At 47.7% G+C, this 27,403-nt stretch overlaps 2 protein-coding genes across 2 annotated transcripts in view; both read left to right on the forward strand.

The window, feature by feature from the left end:
* LOC135824222 (hornerin-like) lies at nt 1-26,321 on the forward strand. The gene is made up of 26 exons (XM_065336982.1): nt 1-73; nt 300-470; nt 1,293-2,330; nt 2,557-2,727; nt 4,060-5,076; nt 5,303-5,473; nt 6,264-7,310; nt 7,537-7,707; nt 8,498-9,535; nt 9,762-9,932; nt 10,849-11,079; nt 11,354-11,607; nt 12,089-12,221; nt 13,632-14,639; nt 14,866-15,036; nt 15,833-16,849; nt 17,076-17,246; nt 18,167-19,183; nt 19,410-19,580; nt 20,483-21,487; nt 21,714-21,884; nt 22,771-23,778; nt 24,005-24,175; nt 25,060-25,293; nt 25,568-25,838; nt 26,297-26,321. The coding sequence occupies exons 1-26, from the start codon at nt 1-3 to the stop codon at nt 26,319-26,321; spliced, it is 12,126 nt and encodes a 4,041-aa protein (XP_065193054.1).
* The window catches only part of LOC135819768 (mucin-3B-like), an 83,634-nt gene continuing 82,540 nt past the window's right edge, over nt 26,310-27,403 (forward strand). The window contains exon 1 of the mRNA XM_065333043.1: nt 26,310-26,467. The gene's annotated coding sequence lies outside the window, so the exon portion shown is untranslated. The remainder of the gene's footprint in view (nt 26,468-27,403) is intronic.

The following is a 27,403-nucleotide window of genomic DNA, read 5'->3' on the forward strand; positions in this document are numbered from 1 at the left end:
ATGTTATCGGTGCAGAGTTTTGATGCTTTGGAGGAGACTGTGCTGAAGAAACTGGAGCAATTTGTGTGCCCAGGTGAGCAAGAGCATGGTCAGCGAGAACAGTCTTGCATGACTCAGACTGCTATACATGTAATATGTTTTGTTGAATTGAAAAGGTACTGTACTTGCCGCGTGTACTGTAGATCATAACGGTTCAGTTCTGTATGAAGAAGCCAACAGGCAGCTAGTATGCACGGAGGATGTTGGTGTTTGGTGTGTCGTGTTTTCATGTGCGTGTGTGCGTTGTTGGATGTGTTTAGTTCGTGGCTGGGATGCATGGAGTAGCTGGTCGCAGTGCAGTTCCAGCTGTGGCGGCGGGATACAGAGAAGAAGTCGAGAATGCGGAAGCAATGAGAGCAGTCTGTGTGTGGGAGAGAGCAGGCAACAGCGCAAGTGTGGCAGCGTAGCTTGTCCATCAACTCGTAAGGAAGGTGAGTTTGACACAGAGACAGAGACAGAGAGAGAGAGAGAGAGAGAGAGAATGAGAGAGAGAGAGAGAGAGAGAGAGAGAGAGAGAACTTGATAAAACGAGAGATCAAGGGAGAAATAGAAGTTTTATTACTCGTCGGCCGGACGCAAGGGAGATAGACAAGAAATGAAATCTTGCGCAACACTCTTTTTCTGTTTTTCTGCTTCAAATATGTCATGAATGCTTTTCTTTATTGTTGCTTCTTTTCCTGGTTCCTCAGTCAGTTCTTGAGTCTCACCAGTGTCTGTGAGCTCCCACGCTTCAGTTCTGTGCACCCCAAATTTGTTTTTAAAAGCAAGTTTGCTTTGATGTGCTTTGAAATGCTTGCATGATGTCATATCGTCACTGGCATCATACACCGGGTTATTTCCCTCACTGCTGCGTCCGTCGGTGCGAGGGTTCTTTCCAGACTGGCTCGGTCCATGTAAATTAATCTGACGGTCCTAAATGGTTGTTCAGTGATCATGGCTTATTTCTGGATCCGTGTGAACATCGTTGATCATTTGAGACACTCTGATCGATCAGGCTGCGACCACCTACCCCTCAATCTGTGTCCAGTTGTCCTTGTTTTTTATGTCTCTCTGTATGACAGTAGATGTGGACTGAAAAAAGAAAGAATACTAATATGACGTTAAAAAAGAGAAGAAAACACACGAGAACGAGTTATGCAGCAACTATCCACGACTGTAAGAAGTTGATAAACAGTCAGAAAGAGCGTTAATAGTACAACATGTTGTTGTTTCTGTGTTTGTGGGTGTATTTCGTGCATTGTCTTTGTATGCAGGAGGCTGTGTTGAAAGAGGTGGTGTGTTGGACGTAGCATTCATACTGGATGCTTCAGGTAGCGTTGGTGATGGCAATTTTGCTAAGATGGTGAGCTTCACAAAGAAGATGATGGATCGATTTTCAGTGGCAACAAATCGTGGAGAAGACGGGCGGTCTGCATGGAGGCGACAGCAGCTGAGCAACATAAGCAGTAGTGGCAGCAGTGACAGCGGCGGTGGCGGCAGCAGCAGTAGCAGCAGCAGCAGCAGCAGTAACAATTGGAGAAACGACAGATCTGGTACTGGCACTGTGGGTCGGAGTCAAAGCCGATTTGGAGTACTTCGCTACAACAATAGTGCGAATGTTGTGTTCGGCTTTGATATGTACTTGAATCTAAGTTCAGTGCTGTCAGCTATGGATGGGATGGCCAAGGTGACAAAAGGCTGTACCAACACAAGTGGTGCTCTAGAAGTAGCAGGAATTGACTTATTTGGCTTGTCAATGAGCTGCACATCTCTGGGTTGTCACCGCAATTCTTCGTGCAGGTCTTATTGCGGGAGTGCATCCGGCAGCAGCGGAAGCAGCAGCCGTGGCAGTGGAGGTGGAAGTAGTAGTCAGAATGGCAGAGGAAGCGGCGGAAGCAGCAGTGGCAGCAGCAGCAGCAGTAGCGGCCGTGGCAGCAGCAGCAGCAGCCGTGGTAGCAGCAGCAGCAGCCGTGGAAGCAGCAGCAGCAGCAGCAGCTCAGGGTCGTCATCTTCTGGTGATCAAGGACGAGGACGAGGAAGAAGGAGCAGCTCAAGCGGTAGCAGAAGACGAGAAGTTATTGTGGTGTTGAGTGACGGAAACTCCAATGTTGGTGGCAATCCTTCGGCCTGCGCTTCTGAGCTGCGTGCTAACAACATCGAGGTGTTTGCAGTGGGCATCGGTAACGGAATAGACCGGTCAGAGTTGGAAAGCATCGCAAGCCTGCCATATCCTAAGCACGTTTTATCGGTGCAGAGTTTTGATGCGTTGGAGGAGACTGTCCTGAAGAAACTGGAGCAATTTGTGTGCCCAGGTGAGCAAGAGCATGGGCAGCGAGAACAGTCTTGCATGACTCAGACTGCTATACATGTAATATGTTTTGTTGAATTGAAAAGGTACTGTACTTGCCACGTGTACTGTACATGCTAACAGTTCAGTTCTGTATGAAGAAGCCAACAGGCAGCTAGTATGCACGGAGGATGTTGGTGTTTGGTGTGTCGTGTTTTCATGTGCGTGTGTGCGTTGTTGGATGTGTTTAGTTCGTGGCTGGGATGTATGGAGTAGCTGGTCGCAGTGCAGTTCCAGCTGTGGCAGCGGGATACAGAGAAGAAGTCGAGAATGCGGAAGCAATGAGAGCAGTCTGTGTGTGGGAGAGAGCAGGCAACAGCGCAAGTGTGGCAGCGTAGCTTGTCCATCAACTCGTAAGGAAGGTGAGTTGGACACAGAGACAGAGACAGAGAGAGAGAGAGAATGAGAGAGAGAGAGAGAGAACTTGATAAAACGAGAGATCGAGGGAGAAATAGAAGTTTTATTTCTCGTCGGCCGGACGCAGGGGAGATAGACAAGAAATACATTCTTGCGCAACACTCTTTTTCTGTTTTTCTGCTTCAAATATGGCATCAATGCTTTTCTTTATCGTTGCTTCTTTTCCTGGTTCCTCAGTCAGTTCTTGAGTCTCACCAGTGTCTGTGCGCTCCCACGCTTCAGTTCTGTGCACCCCAAATTTGTTTTTAAAAGCAAGTTTGCTTTGATGTGCTATGAAATGCTTGCATGATGTCATATCGTCACTGGCATCATACACCGGGTTATTTCCCTCACTGCTGCGTCCGTCGGTGCGAGGGTTCTTTCCCGGCTGGCTCGGTCCATGTAAATTAGTCGGACGGTCCTAAATGGTTGTTCAGTGATCATGGCTTATTTCTGGATCCGTGTGAACATCGTTGATCATTTGAGACACTCTGATCGATCAGGCTGCGACCACCTACCCCTTAATCGGTGTCCAGTTGTCCTTGTTTTTTATGTCTCTCTGTATGACAGTAGATGTGGACTGAAAAAAGAAAGAATACTGATATGATGTTAAAAAAGGGGAAGAAAACACATGAGAACGAGTTATGCAGCAACTATCCACGACTGTAAGAAGATGATAAACAGTCAGAAAGAGCGTTAAGGCCACACCGTTCTTTATCTATGTTTCGCGTCACCCGCGCGCATGTATTTCAGAGCCGGAGTTTAAAAAAATTATAAAAAAATGGAACAAAAAAATGGTTAAAAAATGCAATACAATTGTAATGCAAACCCAGAAAACCGGGAAATGTAACCCAAAAGAAAAAAAAAGAACATTAGTGTTACACGTAACTATTATGTTTGCATCAATTACATATTTGTTCTATTTATCGCATGATTGTACTCAGCTCACACACATGTACATGTACATGTGTGTCATATAAGCTGGGCCGTAAGTCACACAATATTAATGATCATGATGCCGGCTGTGTTTGGACCACAAGCATGGCAGAGGGGATACACTCATGTATTCATGTACATGTCAATGTACATGAACAGTGCCGTGTCGCTTCACTGTACACAAATGCAATGCACGTACACTGGTTTTTTTTGGATGGCTTTTATATTTGTTTCGCCCTCCCTCATTGATTTCATCGAATAAGGTGACGCGAAACATAGAAAAAAACCAGCAAGGCCTAATATATCACATGATGTTGTTTCTGTGTTTGTGTGTGTATTTCGTGCATTGTCTTTGTATGCAGGAGGCTGTGTAGAAAGAGGTGGTGTGTTGGACGTAGCATTCATACTGGATGCTTCAGGTAGCGTTGGTGATGGCAATTTTGCTAAGATGGTGAGCTTCACAAAGAAGATGATGGATCTATTTTCGGTAGCAACAAATCGTGGAGAAGACGGGCGGTCTGCATGGAGGCGACAGCAGCTGAGCAACATAAGCAGAAGTGGCAGCAGTGACAGCGGCGGTGGCGGCGGCAGCAGCAGCAGCAGCAGCAGAAGTAACAATTGGAGAAACGACAGCTCTGGTACTGGCGCTGTGGGTCGGAGTCAAAGCCGATTTGGAGTACTTCGCTACAACAATAGTGCGAATGTTGTGTTCGGCTTTGATATGTACTTGAATCTAAGTTCAGTGCTGTCAGCTATGGATGGGATGGCCAAGGTGACAAAAGGCTGTACCAACACAAGTGGTGCTCTAGAAGTAGCAGGAATTGACTTATTTGGCTTGTCAATGAGCTGCACATCTCTGGGTTGTCACCGCAATTCTTCGTGCAGGTCTTATTGCGGGAGTGCATCCGGCAGCAGCGGAAGCAGCAGCCGTGGCAGTGGAGGTGGAAGTAGTAGTCAGAATGGCAGAGGAAGCGGCGGAAGCAGCAGTGGCAGCAGCAGCAGCAGCGGCCGTGGGAGCAGCAGCAGCAGCAGCAGCCGTGGTAGCAGCAGCAGCAGCAGCAGCTCAGGGTCGTCATCTTCTGGTTATCGAGGACGTGGACGAGGAAGAAGGAGCAGCTCAAGCGGTGGCAGAAGACGAGAAGTTATTGTACTGTTGAGTGACGGAAACTCCAATGTTGGTGGCAATCCTTCGGCCTGCGCTTCTGAGCTGCGTGCTAACAACATCGAGGTGTTTGCATTGGGCATCGGTAACGGAATAGACCGGTCAGAGTTGGAAAGCATCGCAAGCCTGCCATATCCTAAGCACGTGTTATCAGTGCAGAGTTTTGATGCATTGGAGGAGACTGTGCTGAAGAAACTGGAGCAATTTGTGTGCCCAGGTGAGCAAGAGCATGGGCAGCGAGAACAGTCTTGCATGACTCAGACTGCTATACATGTAATATGTTTTGTTGAATTGAAAAGGTACTGTACTTGCCGCGTGTACTGTAGATCATAACGGTTCAGTTCTGTATGAAGAAGCCAACAGGCAGCTAGTATGCACGGAGGATGTTGGTGTTTGGTGTGTCGTGTTTTCATGTGCGTGTGTGCGTTGTTGGATGTGTTTAGTTCGTGGCTGGGATGTATGGAGTAGCTGGTCGCAGTGCAGTTCCAGCTGTGGCGGCGGGATACAGAGAAGAAGTCGAGAATGCGGAAGCAATGAGAGCAGTCTGTGTGTGGGAGAGAGCAGGCAACAGCGCAAGTGCGGCAGCGTAGATTGTCCATCAACTCGTAAGGAAGGTGAGTTTGACACAGAGACAGAGAGAGAGAATGAGAGAGCAAGAGAGAGAACTTGATAAAACGAGAGATCGAGGGAGAAGTAGAAGTTTTATTACTCGTCGGCCGGACGCAAGGGAGATAGACAAGAAATGAAATCTTGCGTAACACTCTTTTTCTGTTTTTCTGCTTCAAATATGGCATCAATGCTTTTCTTTATCGTTGCTTCTTTTCCTGGTTCCTCAGTCAGTTCTTGAGTCTCACCAGTGTCTGTGCGCTCCCACGCTTCAGTTCTGTGCACCCCAAATTTGTTTTTAAAAGCAAGTTTGCTTTGATGTGCTTTGAAATGCTTGCATGATGTCATATCGTCACTGGCATCATACACCGGGTTATTTCCCTCACTGCTGCGTCCGTCGGTGTGAGGGTTCTTTCCCGGCTGGCTCGGTCAATGTAAATTAATCTGACGGTCCTAAATGGTTGTTCAGTGATCATGGCTTATTTCTGGATCCGTGTGAACATCGTTGATCATTTGAGACACTCTGATCGATCAGGCTGTGACCACCTACCCCTCAATCTGTGTCCAGTTGTCCTTGTTTTTTATGTCTCTCTGTATTACAGTAGATGTGGACTGAAAAAAGAAAGAATACTAATAATTATGATGTTAAAAAAGAGAAGAACACACATGAGAACGAGTTATGCAGCAACTATGCACGACTGTAAGAAGATGATAAACAGTCAGAAAGAGCGTTAATAGTACAACATAATGTTGTTTCTGTGTTTGTGTGTGTATTTCGTGCATTGTCTTTGTATGCAGGAGGCTGTGTAGAAAGAGGTGGTGTTTTGGACGTAGCATTCATACTGGATGCTTCAGGTAGCGTTGGTGATGGCAATTTTGCTAAGATGGTGAGCTTCACAAAGAAGATGATGGATCGATTTTCGGTGGCAACAAATCGTGGAGAAGACGGGCGGTCTGCATGGAGGCGACAGCAGCTGAGCAACATAAGCAGTAGTTTCAGCAGTGACAGCGGCGGTGGCGGCGGCAGCAGCAGCAGCAGCAGTAACAATTGGAGAAACGACAGCTCTGGTACTGGCGCTGTGGGTCGGAGTCAAAGCCGATTTGGAGTACTTCGCTACAACAATAGTGCGAATGTTGTGTTCGGCTTTGATATGTACTTGAATCTAAGTTCAGTGCTGTCAGCTATGGATGGGATGGCCAAGGTGACAAAAGGCTGTACCAACACAAGTGGTGCTCTAGAAGTAGCAGGAATTGACTTATTTGGCTTGTCAATGAGCTGCACATCTCTGGGTTGTCACCGCAATTCTTCGTGCAGGTCTTATTGCGGGAGTGCATCCGGCAGCAGCGGAAGCAGCAGCCGTGGCAATGGAGGTGGAAGTAGTAGTCAGAATGGCAGAGGAAGCGGCGGAAGCAGCAGTGGCAGCAGCAGCAGCAGTAGCGGCCGTGGCAGCAGCAGCAGCAGCAGCAGCAGCCGTGGTAGCAGCAGCAGCAGCAGCCGTGGTAGCAGCAGCAGCAGCAGCAGCAGCAGCTCAGGGTCGTCATCTTCTGGTGATCGAGGACGAGGACGAGGAAGAAGGAGCAGCTCAAGCGGTGGCAGAAGACGAGAAGTTATTGTGGTGTTGAGTGACGGAAACTCCAATGTTGGTGGCAATCCTTCGGCCTGCGCTTCTGAGCTGCGTGCTAACAACATCGAGGTGTTTGCAGTGGGCATCGGTAACGGAATAGACCGGTCAGAGTTGGAAAGCATCGCAAGCCTGCCATATCCTAAGCACGTGTTATCGGTGCAGAGTTTTGATGCATTGGAGGAGACTGTGCTGAAGAAACTGGAGCAATTTGTGTGCCCAGGTGAGCAAGAGCATGGGCAGCGAGAACAGTCTTGCATGACTCAGACTGCTATACATGTAATATGTTTTGTTGAATTGAAAAGGTACTGTACTTGCCGCGTGTACTGTAGATCATAACGGTTCAGTTCTGTATGAAGAAGCCAACAGGCAGCTAGTATGCACGGAGGATGTTGGTGTTTGGTGTGTCGTGTTTTCATGTGCGTCTGTGCGTTGTTGGATGTGTTTAGTTCGTGGCTGGGATGTATGGAGTAGCTGGTCGCAGTGCAGTTCCAGCTGTGGCGGCGGGATACAGAGAAGAAGTCGAGAATGCGGAAGCAATGAGAGCAGTCTGTGTGTGGGAGAGAGCAGGCAACAGCGCAAGTGCGGCAGCGTAGATTGTCCATCAACTCGTAAGGAAGGTGAGTTTGACACAGAGACAGAGAGAGAGAATGAGAGAGCAAGAGAGAGAACTTGATAAAACGAGAGATCGAGGGAGAAGTAGAAGTTTTATTACTCGTCGGCCGGACGCAAGGGAGATAGACAAGAAATGAAATCTTGCGTAACACTCTTTTTCTGTTTTTCTGCTTCAAATATGGCATCAATGCTTTTCTTTATCGTTGCTTCTTTTCCTGGTTCCTCAGTCAGTTCTTGAGTCTCACCAGTGTCTGTGCGCTCCCACGCTTCAGTTCTGTGCACCCCAAATTTGTTTTTAAAAGCAAGTTTGCTTTGATGTGCTTTGAAATGCTTGCATGATGTCATATCGTCACTGGCATCATACACCGGGTTATTTCCCTCACTGCTGCGTCCGTCGGTGTGAGGGTTCTTTCCCGGCTGGCTCGGTCAATGTAAATTAATCTGACGGTCCTAAATGGTTGTTCAGTGATCATGGCTTATTTCTGGATCCGTGTGAACATCGTTGATCATTTGAGACACTCTGATCGATCAGGCTGTGACCACCTACCCCTCAATCTGTGTCCAGTTGTCCTTGTTTTTTATGTCTCTCTGTATTACAGTAGATGTGGACTGAAAAAAGAAAGAATACTAATAATTATGATGTTAAAAAAGAGAAGAACACACATGAGAACGAGTTATGCAGCAACTATGCACGACTGTAAGAAGATGATAAACAGTCAGAAAGAGCGTTAATAGTACAACATAATGTTGTTTCTGTGTTTGTGTGTGTATTTCGTGCATTGTCTTTGTATGCAGGAGGCTGTGTAGAAAGAGGTGGTGTTTTGGACGTAGCATTCATACTGGATGCTTCAGGTAGCGTTGGTGATGGCAATTTTGCTAAGATGGTGAGCTTCACAAAGAAGATGATGGATCGATTTTCGGTGGCAACAAATCGTGGAGAAGACGGGCGGTCTGCATGGAGGCGACAGCAGCTGAGCAACATAAGCAGTAGTTTCAGCAGTGACAGCGGCGGTGGCGGCGGCAGCAGCAGCAGCAGCAGTAACAATTGGAGAAACGACAGCTCTGGTACTGGCGCTGTGGGTCGGAGTCAAAGCCGATTTGGAGTACTTCGCTACAACAATAGTGCGAATGTTGTGTTCGGCTTTGATATGTACTTGAATCTAAGTTCAGTGCTGTCAGCTATGGATGGGATGGCCAAGGTGACAAAAGGCTGTACCAACACAAGTGGTGCTCTAGAAGTAGCAGGAATTGACTTATTTGGCTTGTCAATGAGCTGCACATCTCTGGGTTGTCACCGCAATTCTTCGTGCAGGTCTTATTGCGGGAGTGCATCCGGCAGCAGCGGAAGCAGCAGCCGTGGCAATGGAGGTGGAAGTAGTAGTCAGAATGGCAGAGGAAGCGGCGGAAGCAGCAGTGGCAGCAGCAGCAGCAGTAGCGGCCGTGGCAGCAGCAGCAGCAGCAGCAGCCGTGGTAGCAGCAGCAGCAGCAGCCGTGGTAGCAGCAGCAGCAGCAGCAGCTCAGGGTCGTCATCTTCTGGTGATCGAGGACGAGGACGAGGAAGAAGGAGCAGCTCAAGCGGTGGCAGAAGACGAGAAGTTATTGTGGTGTTGAGTGACGGAAACTCCAATGTTGGTGGCAATCCTTCGGCCTGCGCTTCTGAGCTGCGTGCTAACAACATCGAGGTGTTTGCAGTGGGGATCGGTAACGGAATAGACCGGTCAGAGTTGGAAAGCATCGCAAGCCTGCCATATCCTAAGCACGTTTTATCGGTGCAGAGTTTTGATGCGTTGGAGGAGACTGTGCTGAAGAAACTGGAGCAATTTGTGTGCCCAGGTGAGCAAGAGCATGGGCAGCGAGAACAGTCTTGCATGACTCAGACTGCTATACACGTAATATGTTTTGTTGAATTGAAAAGGTACTGTACTTGCCGCGTGTACTGTAGATCATAACGGTTCAGTTCTGTATGAAGAAGCCAACAGGCAGCTAGTATGCACGGAGGATGTTGGTGTTTGGTGTGTCGTGTTTTCATGTGCGTCTGTGCGTTGTTGGATGTGTTTAGTTCGTGGCTGGGATGTATGGAGTAGCTGGTCGCAGTGCAGTTCCAGCTGTGGCGGCGGGATACAGAGAAGAAGTCGAGAATGCCGAAGCAATGAGAGCAGTCTGTGTGTGGGAGAGAGCAGGCAACAGCGCAAGTGTGGCAGCGTAGCTTGTCCATCAACTCGTAAGGAAGGTGAGTTTGACACAGAGACAGAGACAGAGAGAGAGAGAGACATAGAGAGAGAGAGAGAGAGAGACAGAGAGAGAGAGAGATAGAGAGAGAGACAACTTGATAAAACGAGAGATCGATTGAGAAATAGAAGTTTTATTTCTCGTCGGCCGGACGCAGGGGAGATAGACAAGAAATGAAATCTTGCGCAACACTCTTTTTCTGTTTTTCTGCTTTAAATATGGCATCAATGCTCTTCTTTATTGTTGCTTCTTTTCCTGGTTCCTCTGTCAGTTCCTCAGTCTCACCAGTGTCTGTGCGCTCCCACGCTTCAGTTCTGTGCACCCCAAATTTGTTTTTAAAAGCAAGTTTGCTTTGATGTGCTTTGAAATGCTTGCATGATGTCATATCGTTACTGGCATCATACACCGGGTTATTTCCCTCACTGCTGCGTCCGTCGGTGCGAGGGTTCTTTCCCGACTGGCTCGGTCCATGTAAATTAATCTGACGGTCCTAAATGGTTGTTCAGTGATCATGGCTTATTTCTGGATCCGTGTGAACATCATTGATTATATGAGACACTCTGATCGATCAGGCTGCGACCACCTACCCCTCAATCTGTGTCCAGTTGTCCTTGTTTTTTATGTCTCTCTGTACAAAAGTAGACGTGGACTGAAAAAAGAAAGAATACTAATAATTATGATTTGAAACTCGGATGTTGAGCCATATATAAATGTAGAAAGGAAAAGGACATATGGATACAGTAATTTCTACAATAATTACGATGTTAAAAAAGAGAAGAACACACATGAGACCGAGTTATGCAGCAACTATCCACGACTGTAAGAAGATGATAAACAGTCAGAAAGAGCGTTAATATTACAACATGATGTTGTTTCTGTGTTTGTGTGTGTATTTCGTGCATTGTCTTTGTATGCAGGAGGCTGTGTAGAAAGAGGTGGTGTGTTGGACGTAGCATTCATACTGGATGCTTCAGGTAGCGTTGGTGACGGCAATTTTGCTAAGATGGTGAGCTTCACAAAGAAGATGATGGATCGATTTTCGGTGGCAACATATCGTGGAGAAGACGGGCGGTCTGCATGGAGGCGACAGCAGCTGAGCAACATAAGCAGTAGTGGCAGCAGTGGCGGCGGCAGCAGCAGCAGCGGCAGTAACAATTGGAGAAACAACAGCTCTGATACTGGCGCTGTGGGTCGGAGTCAAAGCCGATTTGGAGTACTTCGCTACAACAATAGTGCGAATGTTGTGTTCGGCTTTGATATGTACTTGAATCTAAGTTCAGTGCTGTCAGCTATGGATGGGATGGCCAAGGTGACAAAAGGCTGTACCAACACAAGTGGTGCTCTAGAAGTAGCAGGAATTGACTTATTTGGCTTGTCAATGAGCTGCACATCTCTGGGTTGTCACCGCAATTCTTCGTGCAGGTCTTATTGCGGGAGTGCATCCGGCAGCAGCGGGAGCAGCAACCGTGGCAGTGGAGGTGGAAGTAGTAGTCAGAATGGCAGAGGAAGCGGCGGAAGCAGCAGTGGCAGCAGCAGCAGCAGTAGCGGCCGTGGCAGCAGCAGCAGCAGCAGCAGCGGCCGTGGGAGCAGCAGCAGCAGCAGCAGCAGCAGCAGCTCAGGGTCGTCATCTTCTGGTGATCGAGGACGAGGACGAGGAAGAAGGAGCAGCTCAAGCGGTGACAGAAGACGAGAAATTATTGTGGTGTTAAGTGACGGAAACTCCAATGTTGGTGGCAATCCTTCGGCCTGCGCTTCTGAGCTGCGTGCTAACAACATCGAGGTGTTTGCAGTGGGCATCGGTAACGGAATAGACCGGTCAGAGTTGGAAAGCATCGCAAGCCTGCCATATCCTAAGCACGTGTTATCGGTGCAGAGTTTTGATGCATTGGAGGAGACTGTGCTGAAGAAACTGGAGCAATTTGTGTGCCCAGGTGAGCAAGAGCATGGGCAGCGAGAACAGTCTTGCATGACTCAGACTGCTATACATGTAATATGTTTTGTTGAATTGAAAAGGTACTGTACTTGCCGCGTGTACTGTAGATCATAACGGTTCAGTTCTGTATGAAGAAGCCAACAGGCAGCTAGTATGCACGGAGGATGTTGGTGTTTGGTGTGTCGTGTTTTCATGTGCGTCTGTGCGTTGTTGGATGTGTTTAGTTCGTGGCTGGGATGTATGGAGTAGCTGGTCGCAGTGCAGTTCCAGCTGTGGCGGCGGGATACAGAGAAGAAGTCGAGAATGCGGAAGCAATGAGAGCAGTCTGTGTGTGGGAGAGAGCAGGCAACAGCGCAAGTGTGGCAGCGTAGCTTGTCCATCAACTCGTAAGGAAGGTGAGTTTGACACAGAGACAGAGGGAGAGAGAGAGAGAGAGACAGAGAGAGAGAGAGAGAGAGAGACAGAGAGAGAGAGAGACAGAGAGAGAGAGAACTTGATAAAACGAGATATCGAGGGAGAAATAGAAGTTTTATTTCTCGTCGGCCGGACGCAGGGGAGATAGACAAGAAATACATTCTTGCGCAACACTCTTTTTCTGTTTTTCTGCATCAAATATGGCATCAATGCTTTTCTTTATTGTTGCTTCTTTTCCTGGTTCCTCAGTCAGTTCTTGAGTCTCACCAGTGTCTGTGCGCTCCCACGCTTCAGTTCTGTGCACCCCAAATTTGTTTTTAAAAGCAAGTTTGCTTTGATGTGCTATGAAATGCTTGCATGATGTCATATCGTCACTGGCATCATACACCGGGTTATTTCCCTCACTGCTGCGTCCGTCGGTGCGAGGGTTCTTTTCCGGCTGGCTCGGTCCATGTAAATTAGTCGGACGGTCCTAAATGGTTGTTCAGTGATCATGGCTTATTTCTGGATCCGTGTGAACATCGTTGATCATTTGAGACACTCTGATCGATCAGGCTGCGACCACCTACCCCTCAATCTGTGTCCAGTTGTCCTTGTTTTTTTATGTCTCTCTGTATGACAGTAGATGTGGACTGAAAAAAGAAAGAATACTGATATGATGTTAAAAAAAAGGGGAAGAAAACACATGAGAACGAGTTAAGCAGCAACTATCCACGACTGTAAGAAGATGATAAACAGTCAGAAAGAGCGTTAAGGCCACACCGTTCTTTATCTATGTTTCGCGTCACCCGCGCGCATGTATTTCACAGCCGGAGTTTTAAAAAATTATAAAGAAACGGAACAAAAAAATGGTTAAAAAAATGCAATACAAATGTAATGCAAACCCAGAAAACCGGGAAATGTAACCCAAAAGAAAAAAAAAGAACATTAGTGTTACACGTAACTATTATGTTGGCATCAATTACATATTTGTTCTATTTATCGCATGATTGTACTCAGCTCACACACATGTACATGTACATGTGTGTCATATAAGCTGGGCCGTAAGTCACACAATATTAATGATCATGATGCCGGCTGTGTTTGGACCACAAGCATGGCAGAGGGGATACACTCATGTATTCATGTACATGTCAATGTACATGAACAGTGCCGTGTCGCTTCACTGTACACAAATGCAATGCACGTACACTGGTTTTTTTTGGATGGCTTTTATATTTGTTTCGCCCTCCCTCATTGATTTCATCGAATAAGGTGACGAGAAACATAGAAAAAAACCAGCAAGGCCTAATATATCACATGATGTTGTTTCTGTGTTTGTGTGTGTAATTCGTGCATTGTCTTTGTATGCAGGAGGCTGTGTAGAAAGAGGTGGTGTGTTGGACGTAGCATTCATACTGGATGCTTCAGGTAGCGTTGGTGATGGCAATTTTGCTAAGATGGTGAGCTTCACAAAGAAGATGATGGATCGATTTTCGGTGGCAACAAATCGTGGAGAAGACGGGCGGTCTGCATGGAGGCGACAGCAGCTGAGCAACATAAGCAGTAGTGGCAGCAGTGACAGCGGCGGTGGCGGCGGCAGCAGCAGCAGCGGCAGTAACAATTGGAGAAACGACAGCTCTGGTACTGGCGCTGTGGGTCGGAGTCAAAGCCGATTTGGAGTACTTCGCTACAACAATAGTGCGAATGTTGTGTTCGGCTTTGATATGTACTTGAATCTAAGTTCAGTGCTGTCAGCTATGGATGGGATGGCCAAGGTGACAATAGGCTGTACCAACACAAGTGGCGCTCTAGAAGTAGCAGGAATTGACTTATTTGGCTTGTCAATGAGCTGCACATCTCTGGGTTGTCACCGCAATTCTTCGTGCAGGTCTTATTGCGGGAGTGCATCCGGCAGCAGCGGAAGCAGCAGCCGTGGCAGTGGAGGTGGAAGTAGTAGTCAGAATGGCAGAGGAAGCGGCGGAAGCAGCAGTAGCAGCAGCAGCAGCAGTAACGGCCGTGGCAGCAGCAGCAGCAGCCGTGGTAGCAGCAGCAGCAGCAGCAGCTCAGGGTCGTCATCTTCTGGTGATCGAGGACGAGGACGAGGAAGAAGGAGCAGCTCAAGCGGTGGCAGAAGACGAGAAGTTATTGTGGTGTTGAGTGACGGAAACTCCAATGTTGGTGGCAATCCTTCGGCCTGCGCTTCTGAGCTGCGTGCTAACAACATCGAGGTGTTTGCAGTGGGCATCGGTAACGGAATAGACCGGTCAGAGTTGGAAAGCATCGCAAGCCTGCCATATCCTAAGCACGTGTTATCGGTGCAGAGTTTTGATGCATTGGAGGAGACTGTGCTGAAGAAACTGGAGCAATTTGTGTGCCCAGGTGAGCAAGAGCATGGGCAGCGAGAACAGTCTTGCATGACTCAGACTGCTATACATGTAATATGTTTTGTTGAATTGAAAAGGTACTGTACTTGCCGCGTGTGCTGTAGATCATAACGGTTCAGTTCTGTATGAAGAAGCCAACAGGCAGCTAGTATGCACGGAGGATGTTGGTGTTTGGTGTGTCGTGTTTTCATGTGCGTCTGTGCGTTGTTGGATGTGTTTAGTTCGTGGCTGGGATGTATGGAGTAGCTGGTCGCAGTGCAGTTCCAGCTGTGGCGGCGGGATACAGAGAAGAAGTCGAGAATGCGGAAGCAATGAGAGCAGCCTGTGTGTGGGAGAGAGCAGGCAACAGCGCAAGTGTGGCAGCGTAGCTTGTCCATCAACTCGTAAGGAAGGTGAGTTTGACACAGAGACAGAGACAGAGAGAGAGAGAGAGAGAGAGAGAACTTGATAAAACGAGAGATCGAGGGAGAAGTAGAAGTTTCATTTCTTGTCGGCCGGACGCAGGGGAGATAGACAAGAAATGAAATCTTGCGCAACACTCTTTTTCTGTTTTTCTGCTTCAAATATGGCGTCATTGAAGGCTTTTCTTTATTGTTGCTTCTTTTCCTGGTTCCTCAGTCAGTTCTTGAGTCTCACCAGTGTCTGTGCGCTCCCACGCTTCAGTTCTGTGCACCCCAAATTTGTTTTTAAAAGCAAGTTTGCTTTGATGTGCTTTGAAATGCTTGCATGATATCATATCGTCACTGGCATCATACACCGGGTTATTTCCCTCACTGCTGCGTCCGTCGGTGCGAGGGTTCTTTCCCGAATGGCTCGGTCCATGTAAATTAATCTGACGGTCCTAAATGGTTGTTCAGTGATCATGGCTTATTTCTGGATCCGTGTGAACATCGTTGATCATTTGAGACACTCTGATCGATCAGGCTGCGACCACCTACCCCTCAATCTGTGTCCAGTTGTCCTTGTTTTTTTTATGTCTCTCTGTATTACAGTAGATGTGGACTGAAAAAAGAAAGAATACTAATAATTATGATGTTAAAAAAGAGAAGAACACACATGAGAACGAGTTATGCAGCAACTATGCACGACTGTAAGAAGATGATAAACAGTCAGAAAGAGCGTTAATAGTACAACATGATGTTGTTTCTGTGTTTGTGTGTGTATTTCGTGCATTGTCTTTGTATGCAGGAGGCTGTGTAGAAAGAGGTGGTGTGTTGGACGTAGCATTCATACTGGATGCTTCAGGTAGCGTTGGTGATGGCAATTTTGCTAAGATGGTGAGCTTCACAAAGAAGATGATGGATCTATTTTCGGTGGCAACAAATCGTGGAGAAGACGGGCGGTCTGCATGGAGGCGACAGCAGCTGAGCAACATAAGCAGTAGTGGCAGCAGTGACAGCGGCGGTGGCGGCGGCAGCAGCAGCAGCAGCAGTAACAGTTGGAGAAACGACAGCTCTGGTACTGGCGCTGTGGGTCGGAGTCAAAGCCGATTTGGAGTACTTCGCTACAACAATAGTGCGAATGTTGTGTTCGGCTTTGATATGTACTTGAATCTAAGTTCAGTGCTGTCAGCTATGGATGGGATGGTCAAGGTGACAAAAGGCTGTACCAACACAAGTGGTGCTCTAGAAGTAGCAGGAATTGACTTATTTGGCTTGTCAATGAGCTGCACATCTCTGGGTTGTCACCGCAATTCTTCGTGCAGGTCTTATTGCGGGAGTGCATCCGGCAGCAGCGGAAGCAGCAGCCGTGGCAGTGGAGGTGGAAGTAGTAGTCAGAATGGCAGAGGAAGCGGCGGAAGCAGCAGTGGCAGCAGCAGCAGCAGCGGCCGTGGGAGCAGCAGCAGCAGCAGCAGCAGCAGCCGTGGTAGCAGCAGCAGCAGCAGCAACTCAGGGTCGTCATCTTCTGGTTATCGAGGACGTGGACGAGGAAGAAGGAGCAGCTCAAGCGGTGGCAGAAGACGAGAAGTTATTGTACTGTTGAGTGACGGAAACTCCAATGTTGGTGGCAATCCTTCGGCCTGCGCTTCTGAGCTGCGTGCTAACAACATCGAGGTGTTTGCAGTGGGCATCGGTAACGGAATAGACCGGTCAGAGTTGGAAAGCATCGCAAGCCTGCCATATCCTAAGCACGTGTTATCGGTGCAGAGTTTTGATGCATTGGAGGAGACTGTGCTGAAGAAACTGGAGCAATTTGTGTGCCCAGGTGAGCAAGAGCATGGTCAGCGAGAACAGTCTTGCATGACTCAGACTGCTATACATGTAATATGTTTTGTTGAATTGAAAAGGTACTGTACTTGCCGCGTGTACTGTAGATCATAACGGTTCAGTTCTGTATGAAGAAGCCAACAGGCAGCTAGTATGCACGGAGGATGTTGGTGTTTGGTGTGTCGTGTTTTCATGTGCGTCTGTGCGTTGTTGGATGTGTTTAGTTCGTGGCTGGGATGTATGGAGTAGCTGGTCGCAGTGCAGTTCCAGCTGTGGCGGCGGGATACAGAGAAGAAGTCGAGAATGCGGAAGCAATGAGAGCAGTCTGTGTGTGGGAGAGAGCAGGCAACAGCGCAAGTGTGGCAGCGTAGCTTGTCCATCAATTCGTAAGGAAGGTAAGTTTGACACAGAGACAGAGAAAGAGAGAGACAGAGAGAGAGAGAGAGAGACAGAGAGAGAGAGAGAGACAGAGAGAGAGTGAGAACTTGATAAAACGAGAGGTCGAGGGAGAAATAGAAGTTTTATTCCTCGTCGGCCGGACGCAGGGGAGATAGACAACAAATGAAATCTTGCGCAGCACTCTTTTTCTGTTTTTCTGCTTCAAATATGGCGTCATTGAAGGCTTTTCTTTATTGTTGCTTCTTTTCCTGGTTCCTCAGTCAGTTCTTGAGTCTCACCAGTGTCTGTGCGCTCCCACGCTTCAGTTCTGTGTACCCCAAATTTGTTTTTAAAAGCAAGTTTGCTTTGATGTGCTTTGAAATGCTTGCATGATGTCATATCGTCACTGGCATCATACACCGGGTTATTTCCCTCACTGCTGCGTCCGTCGGTGTGAGGGTTCTTTCCCGGCTGGCTCGGTCAATGTAAATTAATCTGACGGTCCTAAATGGTTGTTCAGTGATCATGGCTTATTTCTGGATCCGTGTGAACATCGTTGATCATTTGAGACACTCTGATCGATCAGGCTGCGACCACCTACCCCTCAATCTGTGTCCAGTTGTCCTTGTTTTTTATGTCTCTCTGTATGACAGTAGACGTGGACTGAAAAAAGAAAGAATACTAATAATAATGATTTGAAACTCGCATGTTGAGCCATAAATATATGTAGAAAGGAAAAGGACATAATTATGGATAAAATAATTTCTCCAATAATTATGATGTTAAAAAAAGGGGAAGAAAACACATGAGAATGAGTTATGCAGCAACTATCCACGACTGTAAGAAGATGATAAACAGTCAGAAAGAGCGTTAATATTATAACATGATGTTGTTTCTGTGTTTGTGTGTGTATTTCATGCATTGTCTTTGTATGCAGGAGGCTGTGTAGAAAGAGGTGGTGTGTTGGACGTAGCATTCATACTGGATGCTTCAGGTAGCGTTGGTGATGGCAATTTTGCTAAGATGGTGAGCTTCACAAAGAAGATGATGGATCGATTTTCGGTGGCAACAAATCGTGGAGAAGACGGGCGGTCTGCATGGAGGCGACAGCAGCTGAGCAACATAAGCAGTAGTTTCAGCAGTGACAGCGGCGGTGGCGGCGGCAGGAGCAGCAGCAGCAGTAACAATTGGAGAAACGACAGCTCTGGTACTGGTGCTGTGGGTCGGAGTCAAAGCCGATTTGGAGTACTTCGCTACAACAATAGTGCGAATGTTGTGTTCGGCTTTGATATGTACTTGAATCTAAGTTCAGTGCTGTCAGCTATGGATGGGATGGCCAAGGTGACAAAAGGCTGTACCAACACAAGTGGTGCTCTAGAAGTAGCAGGAATTGACTTATTTGGCTTGTCAATGAGCTGCACATCTCTGGGTTGTCACCGCAATTCTTCGTGCAGGTCTTATTGCGGGAGTGCATCCGGCAGCAGCGGAAGCAGCAGCCGTGGCAGTGGAGGTGGAAGTAGTAGTCAGAATGGCAGAGGAAGCGGCGGAAGCAGCAGTGGCAGCAGCAGCAGCAGCGGCCGTGGGAGCAGCAGCAGCAGCAGCAGCAGCAGCCGTGGTAGCAGCAGCAGCAGCAGCAGCTCAGGGTCGTCATCTTCTGGTTATCGAGGACGTGGACGAGGAAGAAGGAGCAGCTCAAGCGGTGGCAGAAGACGAGAAGTTATTGTACTGTTGAGTGACGGAAACTCCAATGTTGGTGGCAATCCTTCGGCCTGCGCTTCTGAGCTGCGTGCTAACAACATCGAGGTGTTTGCAGTGGGCATCGGTAACGGAATAGACCGGTCAGAGTTGGAAAGCATCGCAAGCCTGCCATATCCTAAGCACGTGTTATCGGTGCAGAGTTTTGATGCATTGGAGGAGACTGTGCTGAAGAAACTGGAGCAATTTGTGTGCCCAGGTGAGCAAGAGCATGGTCAGCGAGAACAGTCTTGCATGACTCAGACTGCTATACATGTAATATGTTTTGTTGAATTGAAAAGGTACTGTACTTGCCGCGTGTACTGTAGATCATAACGGTTCAGTTCTGTATGAAGAAGCCAACAGGCAGCTAGTATGCACGGAGGATGTTGGTGTTTGGTGTGTCGTGTTTTCATGTGCGTCTGTGCGTTGTTGGATGTGTTTAGTTCGTGGCTGGGATGTATGGAGTAGCTGGTCGCAGTGCAGTTCCAGCTGTGGCGGCGGGATACAGAGAAGAAGTCGAGAATGCGGAAGCAATGAGAGCAGTCTGTGTGTGGGAGAGAGCAGGCAACAGCGCAAGTGTGGCAGCGTAGCTTGTCCATCAATTCGTAAGGAAGGTAAGTTTGACACAGAGACAGAGAAAGAGAGAGACAGAGAGAGAGAGAGAGAGACAGAGAGAGAGTGAGAACTTGATAAAACGAGAGGTCGAGGGAGAAATAGAAGTTTTATTCCTCGTCGGCCGGACGCAGGGGAGATAGACAACAAATGAAATCTTGCGCAGCACTCTTTTTCTGTTTTTCTGCTTCAAATATGGCGTCATTGAAGGCTTTTCTTTATTGTTGCTTCTTTTCCTGGTTCCTCAGTCAGTTCTTGAGTCTCACCAGTGTCTGTGCGCTCCCACGCTTCAGTTCTGTGTACCCCAAATTTGTTTTTAAAAGCAAGTTTGCTTTGATGTGCTTTGAAATGCTTGCATGATGTCATATCGTCACTGGCATCATACACCGGGTTATTTCCCTCACTGCTGCGTCCGTCGGTGTGAGGGTTCTTTCCCGGCTGGCTCGGTCAATGTAAATTAATCTGACGGTCCTAAATGGTTGTTCAGTGATCATGGCTTATTTCTGGATCCGTGTGAACATCGTTGATCATTTGAGACACTCTGATCGATCAGGCTGCGACCACCTACCCCTCAATCTGTGTCCAGTTGTCCTTGTTTTTTATGTCTCTCTGTATGACAGTAGACGTGGACTGAAAAAAGAAAGAATACTAATAATAATGATTTGAAACTCGCATGTTGAGCCATAAATATATGTAGAAAGGAAAAGGACATAATTATGGATAAAATAATTTCTCCAATAATTATGATGTTAAAAAAAGGGGAAGAAAACACATGAGAATGAGTTATGCAGCAACTATCCACGACTGTAAGAAGATGATAAACAGTCAGAAAGAGCGTTAATATTATAACATGATGTTGTTTCTGTGTTTGTGTGTGTATTTCATGCATTGTCTTTGTATGCAGGAGGCTGTGTAGAAAGAGGTGGTGTGTTGGACGTAGCATTCATACTGGATGCTTCAGGTAGCGTTGGTGATGGCAATTTTGCTAAGATGGTGAGCTTCACAAAGAAGATGATGGATCGATTTTCGGTGGCAACAAATCGTGGAGAAGACGGGCGGTCTGCATGGAGGCGACAGCAGCTGAGCAACATAAGCAGTAGTTTCAGCAGTGACAGCGGCGGTGGCGGCGGCAGGAGCAGCAGCAGCAGTAACAATTGGAGAAACGACAGCTCTGGTACTGGTGCTGTGGGTCGGAGTCAAAGCCGATTTGGAGTACTTCGCTACAACAATAGTGCGAATGTTGTGTTCGGCTTTGATATGTACTTGAATCTAAGTTCAGTGCTGTCAGCTATGGATGGGATGGCCAAGGTGACAAAAGGCTGTACCAACACAAGTGGTGCTCTAGAAGTAGCAGGAATTGACTTATTTGGCTTGTCAATGAGCTGCACATCTCTGGGTTGTCACCGCAATTCTTCGTGCAGGTCTTATTGCGGGAGTGCATCCGGCAGCAGCGGAAGCAGCAGCCGTGGCAGTGGAGCTGGAAGTAGTAGTCAGAATGGCAGAGGAAGCGGCGGAAGCAGCAGTGGCAGCAGCAGCAGCGGCCGTGGGAGCAGCAGCAGCAGCCGTGGGAGCAGCAGCAGCAGCAGCAGCAGCTCAGGGTCGTCATCTTCTGGTTATCGAGGACGTGGACGAGGAAGAAGGAGCAGCTCAAGCGGTGGCAGAAGACGAGAAGTTATTGTACTGTTGAGTGACGGAAACTCCAATGTTGGTGGCAATCCTTCGGCCTGCGCTTCTGAGCTGCGTGCTAACAACATCGAGGTGTTTGCAGTGGGCATCGGTAACGGAATAGACCGGTCAGAGTTGGAAAGCATCGCAAGCCTGCCATATCCTAAGCACGTGTTATCGGTGCAGAGTTTTGATGCATTGGAGGAGACTGTGCTGAAGAAACTGGAGCAATTTGTGTGCCCAGGTGAGCAAGAGCATGGGCAGCGAGAACAGTCTTGCATGACTCAGACTGCTATACATGTAATATGTTTTGTTGAATTGAAAAGGTACTGTACTTGCCGCGTGTACTGTAGATCATAACGGTTCAGTTCTGTATGAAGAAGCCAACAGGCAGCTAGTATGCACGGAGGATGTTGGTGTTTGGTGTGTCGTGTTTTCATGTGCGTCTGTGCGTTGTTGGATGTGTTTAGTTCGTGGCTGGGATGTATGGAGTAGCTGGTCGCAGTGCAGTTCCAGCTGTGGCAGCGGGATACAGAGAAGAAGTCGAGAATGCGGAAGCAATGAGAGCAGTCTGTGTGTGGGAGAGAGCAGGCAACAGCGCAAGTGCGGCAGCGTAGCTTGCCCATCAACTCGTAAGGAAGGTGAGTTTGACACAGAGACAGAGACAGACAGAGAGAGAATGAGAGAGAGAGAGAGAGAGAACTTGATAAAACGAGAGATCGAGGGAGAAGTAGAAGTTTTATTTCTCGGCGGCCGGACGCAGGGGAGATAGACAAGAAATGAAATCTTGCGCAACACTCTTTTTCTGTTTTTCTGCTTCAAATATGGCATCAATGCTTTTCTTTATTATTGCTTCTTTTCCTGGTTCTTCAGTCAGTTCTTGAGTCTCACCAGTGTCTGTGTGCTCCCACGCTTCAGTTCTGTGCACCCCAAATTTGTTTTTAAAAGCAAGTTTGCTTTGATGTGTTTTGAAATGCTTGCATGATGTCATATCGTCACTGGCATCATACACCGGGTTATTTCCCTCACTGCTGCGTCCGTCGGTGCGAGGGTTCTTTCCCGACTGGCTCGGTCCATGTAAATTAATCTGACGGTCCTAAATGGTTGTTCAGTGATCATGGCTTATTTCTGGATCCGTGTGAACATCGTTGATCATATGAGACACTCTTATCGATCAGGCTGCGACCACCTACCCCTCAATCTGTGTCCAGTTGTCCTTGTTTTTTATGTCTCTCTGTATGACAGTAGACGTGGACTGAAAAAAGAAAGAATACTAATAATAATGATTTGAAACTCGCATGTTGAGCCATAAATAAATGTAGAAAGGAAAAGGACATAATTATGGATACAATAATTTCTCCAATAATTATGATGTTAAAAAAGAGAAGAACACACATGGGAACGAGTTATGCAGCAACTATGCACGACTGTAAGAAGATGATAAACAGTCAGAAAGAGCGTTAATATTATAACATGATGTTGTTTCTGTGTTTGTGTGTGTATTTCGTGCATTGTCTTTGTATGCAGGAGGCTGTGTAGAAAGAGGTGGTGTGTTGGACGTAGCATTCATACTGGATGCTTCAGGTAGCGTTGGTGATGGCAATTTTGCTAAGATGGTGAGCTTCACAAAGAAGATGATGGATCGATTTTCGGTGGCAAAAAATCGTGGAGAAGATGGGCGGTCTGCATGGAGGCGACAGCAGCTGAGCAACATAAGCAGCAGTGGCAGCAGTGACAGCGGCGGAGGCGGCGGCAGCAGCAGTAACAATTGGAGAAACGACAGCTCTGGGACTGGCGCTGTGGGTCGGAGTCAAAGCCGATTTGGAGTACTTCGCTACAACAATAGTGCGAATGTTGTGTTCGGCTTTGATATGTACTTGAATCTAAGTTCAGTGCTGTCAGCTATGGATGGGATGGCCAAGGTTACAAAAGGCTGTACCAACACAAGTGGTGCTCTGGAAGTAGCAGGAATTGACTTGTTTGGCTTGTCAATGAGCTGCACATCTCTGGGTTGTCACCGCAATTCTTCGTGCAGGTCTTATTGCGGGAGTGCATCCGGCAGCAGCGGAAGCAGCAGCCGTGGCAGTGGAGGTGGAAGTAGTAGTCAGAATGGCAGAGGAAGCGGCGGAAGCAGCAGTGGCAGCAGCAGCAGCAGCAGCAGCAGCAGTAGCGGCCGTGGCAGCAGCAGCAGCAGCCGTGGTAGCAGCAGCAGCAGCAGCTCAGGGTCGTCATCTTCTGGTTATCGAGGACGAGGACGAGGAAGAAGGAGCAGCTCAAGCGGTGGCAGAAGACGAGAAGTTATTGTACTGTTGAGTGACGGAAACTCCAATGTTGGTGGCAATCCTTCGGCCTGCGCTTCTGAGCTGCGTGCTAACCACATCGAGGTGTTTGCAGTGGGCATCGGTAACGGAATAGACCGGTCAGAGTTGGAAAGCATCGCAAGCCTGCCATATCCTAAGCACGTGTTATCGGTGCAGAGTTTTGATGCATTGGAGGAGACTGTGCTGAAGAAACTGGAGCAATTTGTGTGCCCAGGTGAGCAAGAGCATGGGCAGCGAGAACAGTCTTGCATGACTCAGACTGCTATACATGTAGTATGTTTTGTTGAATTGAAAAGGTACTGTACTTGCCGCGTGTACTGTAGATCATAACGGTTCAGTTCTGTATGAAGAAGCCAACAGGCAGCTAGTATGCACGGAGGATGTTGGTGTTTGGTGTGTCGTGTTTTCATGTGCGTCTGTGCGTTGTTGGATGTGTTTAGTTCGTGGCTGGGATGTATGGAGTAGCTGGTCGCAGTGCAGTTCCAGCTGTGGCAGCGGGATACAGAGAAGAAGTCGAGAATGCGGAAGCAATGAGAGCAGTCTGTGTGTGGGAGAGAGCAGGCAACAGCGCAAGTGCGGCAGCGTAGCTTGCCCATCAACTCGTAAGGAAGGTGAGTTTGACACAGAGACAGAGACAGACAGAGAGAGAATGAGAGAGAGAGAGAGAGAACTTGATAAAACGAGAGATCGAGGGAGAAGTAGAAGTTTTATTTCTCGGCGGCCGGACGCAGGGGAGATAGACAAGAAATGAAATCTTGCGCAACACTCTTTTTCTGTTTTTCTGCTTCAAATATGGCATCAATGCTTTTCTTTATTATTGCTTCTTTTCCTGGTTCTTCAGTCAGTTCTTGAGTCTCACCAGTGTCTGTGTGCTCCCACGCTTCAGTTCTGTGCACCCCAAATTTGTTTTTAAAAGCAAGTTTGCTTTGATGTGTTTTGAAATGCTTGCATGATGTCATATCGTCACTGGCATCATACACCGGGTTATTTCCCTCACTGCTGCGTCCGTCGGTGCGAGGGTTCTTTCCCGACTGGCTCGGTCCATGTAAATTAATCTGACGGTCCTAAATGGTTGTTCAGTGATCATGGCTTATTTCTGGATCCGTGTGAACATCGTTGATCATATGAGACACTCTTATCGATCAGGCTGCGACCACCTACCCCTCAATCTGTGTCCAGTTGTCCTTGTTTTTTATGTCTCTCTGTATGACAGTAGACGTGGACTGAAAAAAGAAAGAATACTAATAATAATGATTTGAAACTCGCATGTTGAGCCATAAATAAATGTAGAAAGGAAAAGGACATAATTATGGATACAATAATTTCTCCAATAATTATGATGTTAAAAAAGAGAAGAACACACATGGGAACGAGTTATGCAGCAACTATGCACGACTGTAAGAAGATGATAAACAGTCAGAAAGAGCGTTAATATTATAACATGATGTTGTTTCTGTGTTTGTGTGTGTATTTCGTGCATTGTCTTTGTATGCAGGAGGCTGTGTAGAAAGAGGTGGTGTGTTGGACGTAGCATTCATACTGGATGCTTCAGGTAGCGTTGGTGATGGCAATTTTGCTAAGATGGTGAGCTTCACAAAGAAGATGATGGATCGATTTTCGGTGGCAAAAAATCGTGGAGAAGATGGGCGGTCTGCATGGAGGCGACAGCAGCTGAGCAACATAAGCAGCAGTGGCAGCAGTGACAGCGGCGGAGGCGGCGGCAGCAGCAGTAACAATTGGAGAAACGACAGCTCTGGGACTGGCGCTGTGGGTCGGAGTCAAAGCCGATTTGGAGTACTTCGCTACAACAATAGTGCGAATGTTGTGTTCGGCTTTGATATGTACTTGAATCTAAGTTCAGTGCTGTCAGCTATGGATGGGATGGCCAAGGTTACAAAAGGCTGTACCAACACAAGTGGTGCTCTGGAAGTAGCAGGAATTGACTTGTTTGGCTTGTCAATGAGCTGCACATCTCTGGGTTGTCACCGCAATTCTTCGTGCAGGTCTTATTGCGGGAGTGCATCCGGCAGCAGCGGAAGCAGCAGCCGTGGCAGTGGAGGTGGAAGTAGTAGTCAGAATGGCAGAGGAAGCGGCGGAAGCAGCAGTGGCAGCAGCAGCAGCAGCAGCAGCAGCAGCAGTAGCGGCCGTGGCAGCAGCAGCAGCAGCCGTGGTAGCAGCAGCAGCAGCAGCTCAGGGTCGTCATCTTCTGGTTATCGAGGACGAGGACGAGGAAGAAGGAGCAGCTCAAGCGGTGGCAGAAGACGAGAAGTTATTGTACTGTTGAGTGACGGAAACTCCAATGTTGGTGGCAATCCTTCGGCCTGCGCTTCTGAGCTGCGTGCTAACCACATCGAGGTGTTTGCAGTGGGCATCGGTAACGGAATAGACCGGTCAGAGTTGGAAAGCATCGCAAGCCTGCCATATCCTAAGCACGTGTTATCGGTGCAGAGTTTTGATGCATTGGAGGAGACTGTGCTGAAGAAACTGGAGCAATTTGTGTGCCCAGGTGAGCAAGAGCATGGTCAGCGAGAACAGTCTTGCATGACTCAGACTGCTATACATGTAATATGTTTTGTTGAATTGAAAAGGTACTGTACTTGCCGCGTGTACTGTACATGCTAACAGTTCAGTTCTGTATGAAGAAGCCAACAGGCAGCTAGTATGCACGGAGGATGTTGGTGTTTGGTGTGTCGTGTTTTCATGTGCGTCTGTGCGTTGTTGGATGTGTTTAGTTCGTGGCTGGGATGTATGGAGTAGCTGGTCGCAGTGCAGTTCCAGCTGTGGCGGCGGGATACAGAGAAGAAGTCGAGAATGCGGAAACGATGACAGCAGTCTGTGTGTGGGAGAGAGCAGGCAACAGCGCAAGTGTGGCAGCATAGCTTGTCCGTCAACTCGTAAAGAAGGTGAGTTGGAGGGAGCGAGATGGACTTACTCATTAAGGTTAAAGAAATACAGTGGATATGAAATACAGTGAATATGAAATACAGTGAATATGAAATACAGTGAATATGAAATACAGTGAATATGGTTTGGAAAATGATAACAAAGGTTCGGGATGTGCAGACTCCACTGCAACCAATTTATGTTTGAAGAATACTCATGTCCGAAAGCCTTTATGCTATTCAATTGCAGTTCAGAGACCTAATTTTTTTGGATGGAAGTCTTTTTTAACAGGCTTCGTATGTGCTGAGGTGAAGTAATAAACACCAGGAAAGTATGTATGAGGTGCATAACTCTTGTTCGGTGTCTCTGTCTTAAGTGCCCATGTGTAGCAGGGATGTCTCTGTCTTAAGTGCCCATGTGTAGCAGGGATGTGTAGCAGGGATGTGTAGCAGGGATGTGTAGCAGGGATGTGTAGCAGGGATGTCAGAAGGTAAGTTAGGGTGGTACGATGTCAGCCATCTGAGGTATAGTTTCCTTTTTGGGAGGGGAGGCTCCGCTGAAAGTTTTCTAAATTTCGAGTCCAAATCAGTGCTTTTGATTGATTCACGGGGTACCCGGGGGCAACAAGTGGTACGGTCAATACCGTAGTGACCGTTGCGTGTCCGATGACCCTGTGTACCCTTTGCTGTGTCCAGTTGCAAAAAACACTTTGAGAAAACCCATAAGTGGGGAGAATGCCCAGTTCTTCAACAGATCTGATTTCCTTCGTTCTCGCAAGAATCAAAGCATGCCGGGTGCCATACATACCAACTGACAAAAGTAGCATGTGTCGAGCCGGTTCTGTGGTAGGCAAATGGCCCTGCCAAAAAGGGGTATTATTGGTTGTCCCACACTGATCTACCCGTGCCAGGCAAGGATCGTCCCTTTTTTTGGGGCAGGGACATGTGCCTACCTCA

Source organism: Sycon ciliatum, chromosome 1 (assembly GCF_964019385.1).
Source record: "Sycon ciliatum chromosome 1, ocSycCili1.1, whole genome shotgun sequence".
Taxonomy (NCBI): Eukaryota; Metazoa; Porifera; class Calcarea; order Leucosolenida; family Sycettidae; genus Sycon; species Sycon ciliatum.